The 19,617-nt window shown below is 52.9% G+C and overlaps 1 protein-coding gene across 1 annotated transcript in view; it reads left to right on the forward strand.

Annotated features, from left to right (window-relative positions):
* Myo9b (myosin IXB) overlaps positions 1–19,617 on the forward strand; it is an 82,642-nt gene that overhangs the window by 34,537 nt on the left and 28,488 nt on the right. The window contains 9 exon segments of the mRNA XM_015489229.2: positions 4,010–4,072; positions 4,524–4,623; positions 4,878–4,978; positions 6,924–7,053; positions 8,708–8,797; positions 11,996–12,112; positions 12,634–12,768; positions 16,882–17,003; positions 19,293–19,434. Of these exon segments, the coding sequence (XP_015344715.1) occupies positions 4,010–4,072; positions 4,524–4,623; positions 4,878–4,978; positions 6,924–7,053; positions 8,708–8,797; positions 11,996–12,112; positions 12,634–12,768; positions 16,882–17,003; positions 19,293–19,434 (1,000 nt within the window).

The raw sequence follows: 19,617 nt of genomic DNA on the forward strand, positions 1-19,617 counted from the left end.
CCCCCCCCCCCAGGCCCATCTCCTGAAGGTCCCATCACGCCCAGTGGCACCACTGGCTGGGAGCAGGTCTTTAACACATGACCCTGGGGGATGTTCAGGGTCCAACCCACAGTTCACATCTGTGGTCAGTTTTCACCTTTCACTTAAGGGAAGCACTTCACAGTCCTCCGACATATCCAGATTGTCAGAGGCAATACTCTTGTGCTTTGGGGCCATTATCAGGGAAAGTAAGAGGTACTTGGACCAGCCAGGTGTGGTGGTCCTTGTCTATAATCCCAGCACTCAGGAGGCTGAGGCAGGAGAATTAAAGTTCAAAGCTGGCCTCAGCAATTTAGTAAGGCTCTAAGCAATTTAGGGAGACCCTGCTCAAATAAAGAGAATTTTTTTAAAAAGGAGAAGGCAAGGCGTGTGACTCAGTGATTAAGTGTCTCTGGGTTTAATCCCTGGTACCAAAAGAAAAAAAAAAGTTACTTGAACCAATCACATCCATCTAGTGAAAAATGATCTGATAACCAAGATGGCTACTAACTGGCAGGTAGCATATACAGCCTGGACACACTGAACAGAGGAATGATTCCTGGGTTCTGGAGTGGTGCAGGATACCATCACACGACTTAGAATGATGTGCAATTCAAAACTTAGGCATTAGGGGTTAGGAATGTGGCTCGGTGTTAGAGCTCTTGCCTAGCATGCAGGAGGCCCTAGGATCCTCCCCCAGCACCACAGGAAAGAAAGGAAAGAAGGAAGGAAAGCTCAAAACTTATGAATTGTTTATTTCTGGAATTTTTCATTTAATAGTTTCAGATCTTGGTGGCTGTGGATAACTAAAATCACAGAACATGAAGCCGAGGACAAGGAGGGACACATTCTGGGTTCCAAGTGACATAGCTTCTGAGGGACCTAATTGAACCCATGATACCAGCCTGCCCTGCCTGCTGCAGGCTCCCATCGAAGCCAGCAGCCTCGGATCTCACAGATGAGCTTCTGGAAGTGCCGCCCGTGCCGAGGCTTCTGGAGAGGAATTCCCACCTGGAGCCACACCAGGGCCCAGCCTCGCTGTGGGGGTGCCCTTCCTGTCCTGTCCTGGGAGCAGACTCTGACCCAGTTCTGCTTTAGTTCATTTTGGGCAGGTGACGTTTCTCAAGGCCAAGGGCAGGGGCAGTCCCAGCTCCTGGGGGGCGGAGTGGAAGAAGACGTTTTTTTTTCCTCCTATTTTGAAGCGAGTGAGGACTCGGGTGTGAAGACCCCTGTGCGTGCCACGCCTCCTCCTGCAGACCTGCTGTCCTGGAGAGAGGCAGGTGCGTCCAGCCAGCCCTAGACCAGGGGCCCCGTGCCATCCCAGACCCTGCTCTCCCTCGGCACAGCTGTGTTCCCTGTAAAACAGCAGGCTTGGAGGAGGTGGTCTGCAGGCACCACCCAGCTCCGTCCAGTGACAGTGGGACCCGCCCACACCCTGCCCCTCCAGACCTGTGGAGCCCTGATGGGTGCGGAAATAGCATCCAGGCCACCTCCCTCCATGGGCTCCTGGCAGCGCATGGCCTCTCCACCCTCAGCTCCCGTCTATCAGCAGGCACCTCGGCCGCCCCATGAGTGCTGTAGGCGATGCCTAGAGCACAGTCGATCCCCAGGAAGCACTCACGGCTGCTTCTACAGGTGACCATCCCTAATCCAAAAGCTCCAAAATCCAAAAGTTCTGAGCACCAACACGATACCACAGGTGGAAAAGTTCACACCCGGCCTCATGGGAATGGGTTGCAGACAAAACAAGGGTGCACTCAGAAGACTGTAAAAATCACCTCCAGGAGGTACACATGGGATACATGAGACACAGGTGGATTTTGTGTCTGGACTCAGGCCCTGTCCCCAAGATCTCTCTCAAATGTACATAAACATTCCAGAATCTGGAAACAAAATCCAAAACATTTCTGGTCCCAGGCCTTTTGGATAAGGGCTCCTCAGCCTGCATCAGCTTGGAGACTGGCTGCACAGGCACCCTGACTCGGCTCCAGCACCCCCATGGCCAAACTTCCCATGAGTACTGCAAGAATTTAATTTGGAAGAAACATTCACTGTTGGGTACAAAGGAAGTGATCAATAAATGGCTGAGTACCAGCGTGCAGCAGAGAGCCCTGCTCTTCAGAAAGACACCAACAGAAACGAAGAGGCCAGTCTCAGATCCAGAGAAGGCACGTGCAGATCGGACCCCCAGCAGAGGACTTGTGTTTACAGCGCAATAATAGCTGTAAGAGAAAGACCTCAGGAGACGCTCCTCAAAAGAGATGTAGGGCCAGGCGCGGTGGCACATGCCTATAATCCCAGCAGCTTGGGAGGCTGAGGCAGGAGGGTCACGAGTTCAAAGCCAGCCTCAGAAACTCAGTGAGGTCTCTAAATATGAAAAATGGCTAGGGATGTGGCTCAGTGGTTAAGCATCCTGGGTTCAATCCTCAGTACCAAAAAAAAAAAAAAAAAAAAGGGAGGGAGAGAGAGAGAGAGAGAGATGTTGGGTTAGAGGTGCAGGTCAGTGGTGGAGCACTTGTCTAGCATGCATGAGCCCTGGGTTCCATCCCCAGCACCACAAGGGAGAGACGTTCACATGCAGCAAGCACATGAAGATGCTGAGCATCACTAGTCCTCAGGGAAACGCAAGTCAAAACCGCCGTGTCACCCCGGCTAGGACGGCTGGAATGAAAAAAGAGACTCGAAAACCGTTGGTGGGCTTGTGAAGAGAGTGGAACTCCCGTGCTGCTCCTGGGAGTGGAAGACACCGCAGCTGCCTTAAGAAAATATTTAGCAGTCCTTAAAACTGGACATGGAGTTACCACGGGACCCTGCAGCAGTTCCACCCATGGGCACTAGCCCAGGAGAAACAGGAACACAGTAGGTCCATATGAAGACTCAGTGTACACACATGTCCACGGCAGAATCGTCTCAAATACCCTAAAACTGGAAATAGTACACATGCTCACCAGCAAAATGTTCATCCATACAGTGTAATATTATTCAGCCATAAAAAATGGGGAAAAAGGAATGAAGTTTGTATTCATGTTGCGGTGTGGCTGCATCTCAGGACCATTGTGCTGAACATAAGAGGCCAGACACAGGCTGGGGCTGGGGCTCAGGGCAGAGCGCTTGCCTGACATGTGTGAGGCCCTGGGTTCGATTCTTGTACCACATAAAATAACCAAATTAAAACAAAGGCATTCTGTTCCTCTACAACAATTTAAAAAATAAGTTAATTAATTAAAAAAAAAAAAAAAAGGAAGCCAGACACAGTGTCCCTACTGTAGAATTCTGTGTCTTTGACTGTTAGTAAAGGCCCACTGATCTGTGGTGGCAGAAAGCTAGTTGGTAGCTGCTTGAGGGTGGGGGACAGGGAGGGATGATGAGGCGCGGAGACTTTAGGGCAGTGGATGTTTGCTATCTCGATCCTGGTAGTGGTCGTCCCAGGGTTTAAGCATGTCAGAGATTGAATTGTGCACATTAAATGGGTGCAGCTTATTGTGTGTCGGTAATCAGTAAAGTGTCAGCGTGGATCGGTTGCCTTCTGTTTACGTTTTCCATTAGAGTCTACACAAGCAAATGAGTAGAATTGAGTCATGATCCTCAAATACCTTTGTTTTGCAATTGGAAAAATATTTCATCGTTGGGGAGCAGGGTGCACATTCTGGGGTAGTCCTTGAGTGAGTGGGTTTGGTGGTCCAGGTCTCGCAGGATGCCTGTCGGGCTTCCAGGTCCAGCCATGGTCAGCTCAGGTTCCTGTTTCCATGGATCCTCGTTGGAGGGCAGGACCGGCAGCTGCAGAGGGCTTCATGTGTGTCGCACTGAGGGCAGGTCATCTGCAGCCGCCAGGAGCCACAGCACCAAGTACAGAGTGACACAGTCCTTCAAGAAAAAAAAGCTCAGGCCGGGGTGCAGCTCATTCACTCTGGGTTCCACCCAACAACTGGCGAAGAAAGCAAGCGTTAAAATCATACCAAAATAGGTGACTTCTTGTTTCTTTCGATGACAGAGCTGTGGTTGAAAAATATCTGCTTGAAAAGTCTCGCCTGGTCTCTCGGGAGAAGGATGAGAGGTACGGGATGATTCCTTAGGGGCCCTTTGAGTGCACCCCTACATCTGCCTTTGTCCCTGCCAAGGGCAAAGCGAGTGTCCTGGGGTCCGGGGAACTTGAGGGGAAGTGTGGCTGATCCTCTGGGAGCAAGGATGTGTCCCGGCCAGCCTCCTCCCCGCCCACTCCCTTGGCCTCGAGCTTCATGCTCCCTTTTGTGCCTCTGAGGACCTTACCCACCGTAGGTGTTCAGGGATCTGCCCAAAATGTGGTTAGATGAGAAACGTCTCTGATTGACGGGAGCAAGACACGTGCCCAGCCCCCAGCCCTCGCTTGACCAGTCCCATGGTTTTATAAGTCGTAATAAAACCAACTTGGGTTTTGAGTTTATATGCACTCGTGTGGTGTCTCAGACATGTGAAGTGGCTCTGCTTGGCCTGCAGAAATGACTCTTTTCCCTCCTTTTGACCCACAGGAACTACCACGTGTTTTATTATTTGTTACTCGGTGTCAGCGAGGAAGAGCGCCAAGAATTTCAGCTTAAGCAGCCTGAAGATTATTTCTACCTCAACCAGGTAAACAGCCACCAGCCCCAGCCACACAGGTCACCTCTGTTCCCCTTGGGCTGTTCAGGAGCCACCAGGAGGCCAGAGGCCGCCTGCCTTGGCCCTCCTCGGCCTCCAGACTGGCTCCAAGGAGGCGGCATAAAGGAGCCCATTCACGCCCTCCGCCTTGGGCCCTGCCCCATCGGTCCCCGCCAAAATCACCCTCACAGGCCACCCTCGCCAGCCCGGAAACACCCACGGTGCCAACGCCTTTGTTTTTTCAGCATAACTTGAACATTGAAGATGGAGAAGACCTGAAACATGACTTTGAGAGACTCAAGCAGGCCATGGAGATGGTGGGCTTCCTGCCGGCCACTAAGAAACAGTAAGTGGGCATCAGCCAGCCTGTCATGCCTGCAGGGGGCGCACGGGCTCCTGCACTCAGATCTGACCCACAGCCCAGTAGAAAACAGGCAGCGTCCCAACAGAATCAGGCTGAGAAGGGCAGTGCGGTGCCAGCGGGCACAGGAAGGGAGTCAGCCCTGGCCCCAGGAGGCCAGTCAGAACAGTCGTGCTTTTATTTAAAAACAAGCTCAGCATGGCCCAGGAGGAGCAGCCCAGCTACTCAGGAAGCCACGGCAGGAGGGACACTTGCACCCAGAAGGTCAAGGCCAGCCCGGGCGGCATAGTGAGACCCCTCTCAAAAAGAAGAGAAAAGGGCTGGGCTGGGGCGGAGCAGGAGAGCGCCTGCCCGGCGCGAGTCCCTGGTTCCGTTTCCAGCACCATAAAAGAAAAAAAATTAAAACCACCTGAGGCGCTCTCCATTCCTGCCCAGGTGGACGGGTGGACAGCCAGTACCCACTGTGCACACGCTCACGTGCCCCTGGGAGGACACTGATCAGGGCAGCGACTTTGGAAAACCACGCGGCCATCTCTACAGAAGCTGTGTGTGTGCGGCCAGACTCGCGCATTTGTTCCCTGTGGTCACGTGCATGGGTCCCACGGCTTCCTCCCTTATACCCCAGAGAAACCGGGACCCCTCAAGCCACCAGCAGGAGATTCAGTAAATAGATTCCAGGGTATCCTGCAGGAGTTGGCAGGCTCTTGACGAAGGCCAGATACTGACCGCTTGAGCCTCGCAGGCCAGAGCCTCGGTGTGTGCTTTCCTGTGTTTCATTTTGTTTCTTTTGTGGTACGAGGGGTGGAACCCAGGGGTGCTCTCACCGAACTCCATGTACCTCAGCCCTTTTTATTTTTACGTTTTGAGACAGGGCCTCTCTACATTGTCCTGGCTGGCCTTGGACTTGCCTTAGCCACTCTCATTGCTGGGATGACATACTGTGCCACCACGCCTGGCCTCAGACCACTCCTGGCTCAGAGACTGGACAGAAACGGGCCGTGTGTGCAGAGTTCTGGCCCCTCCACAGGAGCCACTCTCACCCAGGGTCCCCTCTGCCCCCAGGGACACTTGCTGGCGTCTGAGTCATTTTGGGTTGTCCCAACAGTAAGGAAGGGAGTTGGGTGCTCCTGGCCTCAGGTGGGAGGAGGCCAGGGTGTGCCCAGCAGCCTGCAGTGCACAGGATGCCCCGCGGCAAAGGGACACCCGGCCCCAGTGCCAATAGTCAGGCCACAGCCACACACAGGGTCAGGGACAACAGGTCCCCCAACAGCCCTTGGTGACAGCTGGCCAGACCCAGCTCTGCAGGGCACATCAGAGGTCAGGCCCATGGTGGCTCAGGAGATTGGGCTTCTGCTGGTTCCGGAGGTCTGTGCACCTGTGACGATCCCACGGGCGCCACATGGGAATCGTGCTTTTGTGTTCACGCATGGTGTCCCTCCACTGAAAAAGCACGTTTTAGCCAGGTAGTGGCCCACGCCGTGACCCCGGCCACTCAGGAGGCTCAGGCAGGAGGGTTGCAAGTGCAAGGCCAGACTCAGCAACTTAGTGAGACTCGGTCTAAGATAAAAAGGGCTGTGGGTATAGGTCAGTGGTTGAGCGCTTGCCTAGCGTGAGCAGAACCCCGCCCAGAAAATGTTTTTTTGTAGCTCTCCCTCTCCTTTTTAAAAAGTCGAGGGGCTGGGGACAGAGGTCAGGGGTGGAGCACTGCTTGGCATGCGTGAGGCCTTGGGTTCCATCCCCAGCACCAAAGCAGAATAAGTCCAAGGAGCCGTCCACACAGAGGGCGGCATCCACAGAGAACAAGGTGATTTTCAGGCCCCTCAGTTCTCGCTGGAGCTTGCTGGGTTTACAAGTTCAGCCCGTCCCTGGCCCCTTTGCTTATCTTACAAATGTAGAGGCAGCCCCACTGTGCGCGCTTTCTCTCTCCCAGGATTTTTTCCGTCCTGTCAGCCATCCTGTACCTGGGCAACGTCACTTACAAGAAGAGAGCCACGGGCCGCGACGAAGGCCTGGAGGTGGGGCCCCCCGAGGTGTTGGACACGCTGTCCCAGCTCCTGAAGGTACTGCCGACCCACGCCACTGCCAGCTCCTGCCCTCAGCTCGACTCAGGGCAGTGGCTACCTTTTCAATCAGGGGACACGTGCCCAGAACTTCCTCTGCCACCAGGGTTTTGTAAACCAGGGCTCATCGGCCTGCTTCCTCCTTGTCCCTCTGCAGCGCCTCTTCCTCATTTCGGATGAACTCCCTGGTCAGGGCCACCTCCCACTTCAGCCCTTTAACCAAAGGCTCCTTTAAAACCATAGTTTGTCGGGGCTCAGTGGCACACAGCTACTCGGAAGGCCAAGGCACAAGGATCGCTTGAGCCCAGGAGTTTGGAGCCAGTCTAGGCAGCATCAGGAGACCCTGTCTCAAAAACAGCAACCATGCTGGGCCTAGTGGTCCACACCTGTCATCCCCGTGGCTCGAGAGGCTGAGGCAGGAAGATCCTTATTTCAGAGCCAACCTCAGCAACAGCAAGGTGCTAAGCAACTCAGTGAGACTCTGTCCCTAAATAAAATACAAAAAAGGCTCAGTGGTTGAGTGTCCCTGAGGTCATCCCCAATACCAAAAAAAAAAAAAAAAACTACCACAGTTTGATCAGCAAGGTCATTTTTGTTTTTTGGGATTTTTTAAATATTCATTTTTTAGTTACAGATGAACACAATATCTTTTTTTTTTTTTTAACTTTTATGTGGGGCTGAGGATGGAACCCAGTGCCTCATGCATACTAGGCAAGTGCTCTAACTCTGAGCCACAACCCCAGCCCCAGCAAGGTCATTTTTGCATCCAATCTGTCATCTCCTCATCCACTGCTTTTCACCTATAGGTGATTCTGCCCCTGGGGGGACTCTAGACAAGGTCTGCAGACAGTTTTGACTACCAAACTAGGGGACTGCTCCTGGCATCTGGTGAGTGGAGGTCAGGGAGGCTCTGCAAGCCCCGGATGGCCTGTGTGGAGATTGCCACAGGCCAGGTGTAAACCGTGAACCCCAGGCAGGGCCGAGAGCCTCCACCCCTGTCTGTACGTTTTCCTTTTCCCAAGTCCTGGGGATGGAACCCAGGGCCTCACACATGCTAGACAAGTGCTCTACCTCTGAGCTGCACCCCCAGCCCTTTTTACTTTTTTTATTTTGAGATAGAGTCTCACTAAGTTGCCCAGGCTGGCCTAGGATGGCGATCCTCCCGCTTCACCTCCTGAGTCTCTTGGGCTTACAGGCGTGAGCCAGGGTGCCCTGACATGCAGCCTTTCCTAGGGGGTCATCAGGCCCCATCTTCTGTTGCGCTCCTAAGAGTGCGTGAGCAACCACTGGGAGATGAGGGGAGATCCTGCCCCTGGTGGACAGGCCAGCTCAGGAAGGGAGGAGTGCGCTGGGTCTCTCACCTGCACCCAGGATGGACACAGGCTCTGCGTGCAGGTTGCCAGGTGACCCCTGGGCCAGTGGTCCCCAGTCACACCCAGGCCTGTGCACACACGGGGCCCAGCCAGCCTGTGGTGTGCGAGAATGCTCTGCAGCCCACTGATCACAGAGGGTGGGCTCTGGGGCCCACTTCCCAGCCCAGCCTCTGGGGCTGTGTCTCCCATCCTCCTGGGCTCCGGGGCCTCAGCGATGTGAAGAAATGCCCAACAGGCCCCTCACCTCCCTGTCCTTCCCTCCCTCCCTGATTTTGAAACAGGTGAAGCGAGAAATCCTGGTGGAAGTTCTGACCAAAAGAAAAACAGTGACCGTCAATGACAAGCTCATCCTGCCCTACAGCCTCAGCGAGGTGGGTGCCGCTCTGGTGCTGGGGGTGCAAGGCCAGAACACAAGAGCCAGCAGGGGTGACTTCCTCCTCTTCCTGTGGTTCAGGAGTAGAACCTGGCAGTGCCCCTGCCTCCACGTGAGCCCTAGTGTGGCCAGCCCAGCCCACAGGAGTTGCCCCTGACCTTCAGTTCATAAGCCCCAAGACTCCAGTGGATGTCTGAAACCACAGAGAGTGAAAGTAGACTATTTTTTCCTACCCATACGTCCCTGTGATAGAGCTTAATATATAAATAGGCACAATAAGAAATCAGTAGTAACTAATAATAAAACAGAATAATTGCATATTATACTATAATAAAAATCACGTGAATGTGAACTCTTTTTTTCTCAAAACATTTTATTGTGCTGGGCACAGTGGCACACACCAGTGATGCTAATAACTGGAGAGGCCAAGGCAGAGGATCATCAAGTCCCAAGCCAGCCTTGGCCATTTAGAGGGATCCTGTCTAAGAATTAAAAGATCTGGGCAGAGTGTGGTATGCACACCTGTAATGCCAGCAGCTTGGGAGGCTGTGGCAGGAGGATTGTGAGTTTGGGGCCAGCCTCAGCAACTTAACAAGATCCTAAGCACCTTAGCAAGACTCCGTACCTAATAAAAGGGCTGGGGATGTTACTTAGTAGCTAAGCACCCTTGGGTCAAATCCCCAGTACCAAAAAAGAGTCTGGGGGGATATGGCTCAGTGGTGGAGGTCTTGTCTAGCATATGTGAGGCCCTCAGTTCCATCCCCAGAACTGAGGGAAGACAAATCCTGTCATACATTCATCTTTTCACCTAAAGAAACTTTTTTTTTTTTTTAATTTCTCTACCCAAATTGTCAGCATCATTATTCTTGTGCTTTGGGGCTATTTGTGAGTAAAATAAGGGTTACTTGAAACAGTTGGAATAGTCGACTGATAACTGAAGCAACTAAGTGACTAGTAGGTGGTTAGCATATACAGTGTGGCCCCTGGACAAAGACTGCCCAGGTGGGATGGAGTTGGACTGCAGGAAAGTCCATCTCAGTGCTCAGAACGGCATGCAGTTTAAAACTAATGAATGTTTTATGTCTGCAATATTCCACTTGATACTTTCAGACCATGGGTAGCTGTGGGTCTGTCTGAAACCATAGATAAGGGGACCCTATTTTATAAAGCTTACTGTGGCCCTCAGGCCAGAACTAGAGCCCAGGGTTCCTCTCTGTGTGCCCGATGGGTGTGCTGGTCCTCACCAGCAGAGATTAGCCATGACTCCTGGGTGGCCCACCACCTGGTTTTGTAAATAAAGTTTTATTGGTACACAGCCATGCCCATTCAGTCACATACCAACCAATGCTGCTTTTTTGCTTTAGCAGCAGGGCTGTGTCATTGTAGCAGAACCCATCAGGCCCCAAAAATGAAACTGTTGACTAGTTACCTCTCTCCAGAAAATCTTTGCTGACCCCTGGGCTGGAGCATGATCCTCATGTAACACCTGACCTGTGACTCTCAGGCCTTCACCCCAGACCTTGATAACTGCTTCCCTCGGCCTTCACCCTGCCTGGGTATTTTCTTCATGGTGTTTCTCTTGTATTTTAACAACTGAAGAGCAATGTAGCTTGCAGCTCAGATGGCAGCAGGAAAGTCTCTAGGCACAGGGGTACTTCTTGCTGATGGTGGCCCCTTACCCAGGGGGAGCTGCTGGGGCATTTCCAGTGGGCACCATGGACAGTCTGAGCACAGGCCACAGCACCCTGCGACATTAGATGTTGCTGCAGCCTGCCTGTGACCCAGCAGCTTGGGTACCCTCTGGAGAAGCCAGGACAGTAGGAGTCACCAGGAGGGACTGCAGTCTCTCTGGCTCCATCTCCACAACCTGCAGGAACAGCCAAGCCAGAGGGATGTGTCCCAACTCTCTAGGGCAGGTGAATGCCATTGTCACTCTGGAGAGCCAAATAGTCATGCCTCACTTGACACCGAGGATCCATGCTGAGAAATGGTTCCTTCTGGGCCTGGGGGTATGGCTCAGTGGTAGAGTGCTTGCCCAGCATGCCCCAGGCCCTGGGTCCATCCCCAGCACTACTCCCCACACATACACAACAATCAGAGAGGGCTTCGTTGTGCACACGTCCTGGAGGGGACTTCCAGGAGCCTAGACGGTGTGGCCTGCCACACTCCCAGGCACTGGCGTAGCCTGTTGCTGCGTCCACACACACATGCACGTGTTACTGTGCTGGTTCTGCAGGCAGTCGTGGCAGCAACAGATGTGCATCCAAACACAAAACGGCCCAGTGAAAATACCAGGCACAGGGACTTCAGCTCCCTTGCCATCTTATTGGACCGCACAGAATAGGGGGTCTGCACAGACTGAAATGTCATCACACAGCACATAGCCACACAAGAAGAGCGAGTCTCTCATGTTGGGCTACGGATCTCCATAAGAAGGAGGAAAGAAAGGCAAAGAGGAAGAAGGGGAGAAAGGCCGGCCGGGGTCCAGTGTGGAGTGCTTGCCTGGCGTGCGGGAGGCCCTGGGCTCTGTCCAGCACCTCACGTAATAACCAAAACACAGGCCCGTTGGCAAGTAAAATATCTTTAAAAAAGAAAGAAAAGCGAACTGCTGTTGCTCTATGCACGCAGTGGTGGCTGCACGCTGTCCCCAGAGAACAAGGGACCAGCGTTTGGGCCTGGCTGAGCTCCTCTCTAGTTCCGCTGCGAGAGCAGGCCCGGCCCTCAGCAGCCTCTGTGTTGCCTCTGCGTGTGTGAGGAGGACCTGCCACCTGCAGGCCTCCTGGTGTGATTGCCACAGAGTGCCACATCCTCATGGACGGGGTGACGGGGACATGCAAAACGCAAGGCTGAGTTGGACGAGTCGGGTGTTTAAAGTAGCCATGCTGAGGAAATTAAAGAACAGATTCCAAAGTAAAACCCAGAAAGAACGAAAAATAACTAAACAAATACAGAAAGAGGAGGTTTTGTTAAATGGGAAAGAAGCCAGGTAGGTTGGTGCACACCCGTGCTCCCAGCTACCCGGGAAGCTGAGGCAGGGAATCGCTGGAGCCCAGAAGTTTGAGGCCAGCACAGGCAACAGTGAGAACCTGTCTCGAAAAAACAACAACAACATTGGCCACTAAAGCACCCCACCTGGCAAGTGCGCACAGAGCCGGGGCAACCCGACCCCAGGTGAGACGCCCCTCTGTGTCCGTAGGCCATAACTGCCCGTGACTCCATGGCCAAGTCGCTGTACAGTGCCCTGTTCGACTGGATTGTGCTGCGGATCAACCACGCCCTCCTCAACAAAAAGGACATGGAAGAGGCCGTCTCGGTGAGTACCCCGTCCCAGTCCCCCAGGCCAGGAGGGACCATGCGCTTGGTGCTGGGCGTCCTCCGTGGATGACCCATGGCATCCAGAGGCAGTCTGGGACAAGAGGCCAGTTCTCCCCAGGGGTAGGCCCAGTGACCAAGACAGTTGGGAGAATTTGAGGGGCCCAGGACAGAATAACCACTAGAGCACTTGCCTAGCATGTCCAGGGTCCTGGCTTCCATCCCCAGCATCGCAAAAAAAAAAAAAAGAATTACAGGCTTCCTATTCAGAACTGGTGGCGTGATGGTGGTGGCCCACACAGCGGCGGCGCAAGCTGGAATCCCACGTCCCCAGGAAGCTGAAGCAGCCTGGGCAGCATAGCAAGACCCTGCCCCCGAAAAGTTCCACACTGGGGACTGCAGGGTGTCCAGCCAAACCTGGGACCCCCGGGACCAAATAGGTCGCCGCTCATGAGACCAGGCCCTCCTGAGGTCAACTTTGTGGGGGGACCTGCTGCTAACTGCCACGTTCCGTCTCCCCAGTGCTTGTCCATCGGGGTCCTCGACATCTTTGGGTTTGAAGACTTTGAGAGGAATAGCTTTGAACAGTTCTGCATCAACTACGCCAACGAGCAGCTCCAGTATTACTTCAATCAGCACATTTTTAAGCTAGAGCAGGTAAGAAAAAGGCCTTTTTGGGTTTTTTTCTTTTCTCCCGTGGTGGCTGAACGCACATAACCTAAGACTGACCGTCGGGGGCTAGGAGCCGGTCCGGGGTGGAGCCGGAGGCCCTGGGTTCCATCCCCAGTGCAGCCAAGAAAGAAGGAAGAATTCTTCCATCTGAGCCGTGGTTGAGTGTTGAGCTTAGGTGCGTCAGTACCGTCACCCCACGATAGCCACGGGGACAGGCGTCTCCATCACCTCCCATCCTCCCGCTGAGCTCTGCCTGGTCCCCTGCCCTGGCCACCGCCCTCATCCCACCTTCTCTGTGAATTGGCGACTCTGGACCTCACACCTGTGGGACCCTGGAGCACCAGCTGGTCTCCCTCCACAGCGTCCTCAGGTCCCTCCATGGCATCCCATGTGTCAGCTGTTCCTTCCCTTTTTTTTTTTTTTTTTTTTCAGTTCTTCTGTTGTTATTTTTGGTTTTACGTGACAGTAAGGTGCACATGGGCATGTCACACGTGCTCGGAACACAACTTCCCACTGGGGTTATACGCGATGTGTGTGAAATGCGGGGCTCTGATGGTGTGTCCTTACAGGAGCGCTCCTCCCAGTCCTCCCACTGTCTTCCCTGTTCCCGTCCCCGCTCCCTCCTCTTCGTTTCCCTTTGTCTAATCCAGTGAGCTCCTCTTCCCTCCTCCCCTCTCCTTGTTGTGTGTCACCTCCCACATATCAGAGAGAACATTTGGCCTTGGTTTTTTAGAATTGGCTTATTTCACTTAGCCTGATAGTCTCCAGTTCCATCCATTTGCCAGCAAATGCCATAATTTCATTCTTCTTTATGGCTGAGTAATATGGTTGTGTCTATGTACCATGTTTCTTAATCCGTTCATCTGTTGAAGGGCATCTAGGTTAGTTCCATAGCTTAGCTATTGTGAATTGAGCTGCTATAAACATTGATGTGGCTGGTCATTATAGTTACGTTGATTTTAAGTCCTTTTGGTATAAACTGAGGAGTGGGATGCGGGGTCAAACAGTGGTTCCACTCCAAGTTTTCTGGGGAATCTCCATACTGCTTTCCAGAGTGCTTGTACCAATTTGCAGTCCCACCAGCAATGTATGAGTGGGCCTTTTTCCCCACATCCTCGCCAACATATATTTGTATTCTTGATGATTGCCATTCTGACTGGAGTGAGATGGAATCTCAGTGTAGTTTTGTTTTTGTTTTTGTTTTTAATTTTTTTTTTTTTTTTAGTTGTAGTTGCACCCAATACCTTAATTTATATGTGGTGCTGAGGATCATTCCCAGGGCCTCGCACGTGTGAATGGGTGGCTCTGGACCAGTGCTGGGTGAGCACTCTACCACTGAGCCCCAGCCCCAGCCCCTCGGTGTAGTTTTGATTTGCATTTCTCTAACTGCTGGAGACCTTGAACATGTTTTCATGTATTTGTTCATCATTTATTTGTATTTCTTCTTCTGTGAAGTGCCTGTTCAGTTCCTTTGCCCATCTGTTGATTGGATTATTTGGGTTTTTCGGTGCTGAGTATTTGAGTTCTTTGTATAGCATTTCTTCCCTTTAAAAGCTAAGTAACTGTGGATGGGCCACATTTTTTTTTATCTGGTCATCTGCTGAGTGGACACAGGGTTGCTGCTATGTTTGGGCGTGTGCATGATGCTGCTGTGAGCACGGCTGTCTCCTTTGGGCCTTGCTTTCCCTTCATTGGGGTGCATGGCCAGAGGTGGGGTTGCTGGGTCCTCTGGTAATTTTGTTTCATTCTGGGGGAAAGCACCACGCTGCCTTGCACAGTGGCTGTGCCCAAGGGAAAATGGAACGAGCTCACTCTGGAATCTCCCTGGGGGCGCAGAACACGGCGAACTTGCCCTGAAATTTTTCTGTGCCAGAGGAAAAATTGAGAAAAATCCCACCCAGCCCCAGATGAGGCACATGTTGGGAGGTATTAAGTCTCAGATCATTTTTGGACCTCTGATGCCCAGGTGTGAAAAGTCCCTTCAACAGGTGAAGAACAGTTGACCTAGGGTGTGATCTGATCAGTGAAGGCAATGTTCTGCCTTAATGTCTTCTCAGTACTAGTCGTGGTCGTGCCCTGTATTACCCTCATGTTGGTGATTCTGGGGGATTTCTGTAAATATTTAGCTGGTTTTACCATCAAGCCTTCTGGCTTCAGAGCACTTGCAACACGGCTGGTTGGACCTGAGTTGTGCAGGAAGTGTGCAGTATCACCAGGCCTTGAGGGCTCACTGCAGGGGGCAGGGACGAATACAAGATAGCTCCATCAATTTTTATTTGATTTCCCCAGTTTTTTAATATATGGGGTGTATCAGTTTGTGTTCTGTTGCTATAACAGACTACCTGGATCTGGGTACTTTATAAAAAAAGAGGTTTGTTTAGCTTACATTTTGGAGGCTGAGAGTAGCATGGTGCCTGCTCTGGCAAAGGCTCCCTGACAACCTCACATCACAGTGGATGGCATGAGAGCAGGCGCGGATGTGAGATATCACATGGCAGGACAGGAAGCCAGAGTCTGGGGAGGCCAGGCTCAGTCTTAACCACCCCAGGAGACTGACCAGGATTTCATGGGGGATTTGTCATTTCTCCCTGAGGGCCACATCCTCGATGACAAACACTTTGAACTGGGCTCCTCCTCTATGGTGCCACCTCCTGGCATCACCACACTAGGGACCAAGGCTCCGTCCAACACATGGATCCTTGGGGGACAGATTCGGACAATATCCAGACCATAGTATGGGGTTAAGTTATCTTTTTTTTTTTTTTTTTTTTTAAANACCGCTTGAGCCACATCCCCAGCCCGGGTTAAGTTATCTTAAAGTTCATTTCACCTGGTTGGTTTTGACTTTTCGAATGTGGCTACTGGGGGCCGAGGGTGCAGCTCAGTAGTAGGTGATTGCCTAGCTCACGGGAGGCCCTGGTGAGGCCCTGGGTTCTGTTCCCAGCACCACCAAAAAAGAAAAGAAAAAGTGATGCTACTAGAAAATGTGAAGTTACACAGGTCCCTTGCGTTGTGTTCCTGTTGAACAGGTTAGCCCTGGGAGGGCTCGCAAACCCGCCTTCGGGCAGATCTGGCCACCCGCTGTGTTCATAAATAAAGTGCTGTTGGCCCCCACCCACTAATTCCCACTGCAGCACTAGACACTGGCCTGTGGCCCTTTAAACACCGTGTGCCGCCCCAGGGGCTCTAAGTGTGATGATTTTAAGCACCATGATGCTGTGGGCGACATTGGAGAACATGCCATTCTTGTTTTCTGTTGATGATTATTAGTTTATCTAATATCTTCATGTAATTATTAATATATTCATGTTGACATGTTAGTATAATTTGTTTTCGTATATTTCTATGTGAACAAACCTGTTTATACACAAGTGTTCATGTTCAGTCTAGTCAGCCCTCTGTGACTGTGGTTTATGCATCTACAGGTTCAGTCAACCTTGAATTGAAAATTTCCACCCAGGGGCTGGGGATGTGGCTCAAGCGGTAGCGCGCTCGCCTGGCATGCGTGCGGCCCGGGTTCGATCCTCAGCACCACATACAAACAAAGATGTTGTGTCCGCCAAATACTAAAAAATAAATATTAAAAAATTCTCTCTCTCTCTACCTCTATCTCTCTCACTCTCTCTTTAAAAAAAAAAAAGAAAGAAAATTTCCACCCAAAAAAATTGGCACACACCTGTAATCCCAGCAACTCCGGAGGCTGAGGCAGGAGGATTGCAAGTTTGAGGCCAGCCTCAGCAACTTAGTGACACCCTGTCCTGTCTCAAAATAAAATTTGTTTTAAAAAGGCTGGGGATGTAGCTCGGTGGTAGAGTGCTCCTGGGTTCAATCCCCAGTATGGAAATTAAAAATTGAGTGTTCTGAACCTGTATAGATTCTTTTTCTCATCCTGAACAATGCAATATAATATGTGGCACATAACACATACACTGTAGCAGATACTTGAGCATTCAAGGGTCTTGGTGTCTGAAGAGGGGGTGCAGCTCAGGGGATCGACACTCGCCCAGCCAGCAGGGCCCTGAACTCCATCCCCAGCACAGCAAGTAGAGTAAAGCGACCTAGTGTGGACTGACAGCCTGTGTGCCCGCCCTGCTGCAGGAGGAGTACCAGGGGGAGGGGATCGCCTGGCACAACATCGACTACACGGACAACGTGGGCTGCATCCAGCTCATCAGCAAGAAGCCCACCGGCCTCTTCCACCTGCTGGACGAGGAGAGCAAGTGAGTGTCCATGGCCCTGTCCGCCCCCGCCCATCACGGCTGCACACAGGTGCCCAGTTAGACCCCTGAGTCCAGACCATCCTGCAGACTTCTCAGCTGCCCACACTCTGGCCACAGACCCTGAGCTCATGTGCACAGGATGCTCGTACTGCGTGCTTGCCGGGAAAGGAAGCACTCGGGTTCATCGGTGCGCTCTGGAGTGTCTGCGGGAGTCTCCAGTGAAGGACTGTGGACCTGGTTCCAGTCGCAGGGATCAGGGTTGGCACATGCTGGTAAAGGGCAGCACAATATGTGAACACGGGGCCCAGGCACTGCCTGCTGTGGACTCCCCATTGAGCCCAGACCCCCCCCACACACCATCCTCAGGGCACCCTGAAGGCGGGAAAGGGTATCTAAAAAGCGCCTCATTCTCAGTAATCCAACTGCCGTCACTGAAATCAGGAGACACTGCCTTAGTCCCTCTGGCTGCCCCAGTGAACCAACCAGGGAGGTTAAAACAGCAGTTTTGCCAGGCACAGGGGCCCCCGCCTGTCAGCCCAGTGGCTTAGGAGGTTGAGGCAGGAGGATCATGAGTTCAAAGCCAACCTCAGCAATGGTCCGAAGCAACTCGGCAAGACCCTGTCTCTAAATCAAAAATTTTTAAAGAGGGCTGGAAACATAGGTCAGTTGTTGAACACCCCTGGGTTCAACCCCTCAATACCCTGCCCCCCAAAATACTAGCAGTCTCATCTCTCAGGGTCCTGGAATCCACAAACCCAAGATCAAGGTGTCACAGGGTCACACACCCTCCGCAGCCTCTAGGGGAGGATGCCTCCTGCCTCTTCAGCTTCAGGGCTCCGGCATCCCGCAGCTGTGGCCACATCACTTCAGTTGCTGCCTGTGTCTTCATGGCCTGCGCCCCATGTCCCTGTCCTTCCTGTCTCCTCTTCCTAAGAGGCCATCGGTCACACTGGACTAAGCCCACCCTGGCAACCTTAAATGTGTACAACTCTCGAGATGCTGTTTTCAACTAGGCACCTGGCGCGGGCCTGTGACCCCACCTATTTGGGAATCTGAGGCAAGAGGATCACAAGTTCAGGGCTAGCCTGGGCAACTGAGTGAGACATTGTCCCAAGATAAAACAAAAAGGGCTGGGATGTGGCTCAGTGGTGGAGCACTTGCGTAGCATGATTGGGGTCCCGAGTTCCATCCCAGCTCTACATACACACACACACACACACACACACACACACACACCTGTCTCCAAATAAGATCATATCCACAGATGCTGGGGGTGAAGACATGCACACATCTTTATCGTAGCTCCTCCTTTGCCAGTGACGTCCCCACAGGGCTGAAAGGAGGCACACTGCATGCCTCAACCAAGTCCCCGCCCAGGCAGGCAGACGCATCCCCTTGCCACTGTGGTCCAGAATCAGAGGGTGGGAGCAAGGTCCTAGGAGGGACTGTGTCATCACAGCCTGGGAACTCGGGACAAGGGCCAGGCCTGTGAGCAAGCCCGGTCCCTCTTCTGACTTGCAGTTTCTGTTCATCGGGGATTTTTTTTTTTTTTAATATGCATCAGTTGGGATTTTCTGAAACGGTACTCTTCAGTCCTGATGACGGCGGGTTTGGTGCCTTCATACCCTTTCCACAGCCCGGGAAGCCATGGGTCTGATAGTGGAGAACCTCCCCTGTCACCCGGTTAAGCCTTGAGCCCGTGTTGGCAGCTTGCCGTGGCGCTGTCTACACCTGTGGTGAGGCTGGGCCCAGGCGTGGCACTGCCCTCCTGGAAGCGGGACTAGCCAGGTGCAAGGAGTCCCTGTTCTGCCCCTGCAGCCTCTCCAGCTGGGAGCAGGGCGGACACCTTCCAGGGCACACGTCCAGGTGCAGAGGGCCCTGTGGCGGGGGCCACTGTCTCCTGGGATCACTGTGAAGAGCTGCCCACAGTGGACCCAGGTCCAGGCCTCCCCTGGGACGAGTGTCTACAGACACCATCAAACCCGGTTAGTGGTCCCTCCAGCCCCCTAGAGAACAGCCACAGGGGACAGAAGGGGCCACCTGCACCTGAGCTTCGGGTCTCGTTGGCACCTGGGTGTGGCTGCTGGTGCAGTGGCAGGATCACAATCTGGGCGCCTGCTCAGCACGCAGCACGAAGCTGAGGCCACCTCCCTGCTCCGTCCTCGTTCCCCTGCCCTCTGCCCATAGAGCGCTCTGTAGCTGGCCCCAAGCACCCGCCCAGAGGCTGCAACGAGAAACACAGAGCAGGTCACTAGCCACTGTCGGTTAAAGATCTCACTCTCTCCCCAGCTTCCCCCACGCCACGAGCCAGACCCTGCTGGCCAAGTTCAAACAGCAGCACGAAGACAACAAGTACTTCCTGGGCACCCCAGTCATGGAACCCGCATTCATCATCCAGCATTTTGCGGGAAAAGTGAAATACCAAATCAAGGTACGTGTCTACCCGGCAGCCACTGGCAGGGCGCCAGAAAGCCACGTGTGGTTGGAACACGGCGCATGGAGGGCCCTGCCCTGGGGCACTTGCCAGTTCATCTGGAACATGCCCTGAATCCCTGCTGAAGTACCCGAGCCCCTCGCTTCAGGAATGGCAGTCTGCTGCTGGGATGGCACCTGT

Source organism: Marmota marmota, unplaced genomic scaffold, assembly GCF_001458135.2.
Source record: "Marmota marmota marmota unplaced genomic scaffold, marMar, whole genome shotgun sequence".
Classification (NCBI taxonomy): domain Eukaryota; kingdom Metazoa; phylum Chordata; class Mammalia; order Rodentia; family Sciuridae; genus Marmota; species Marmota marmota.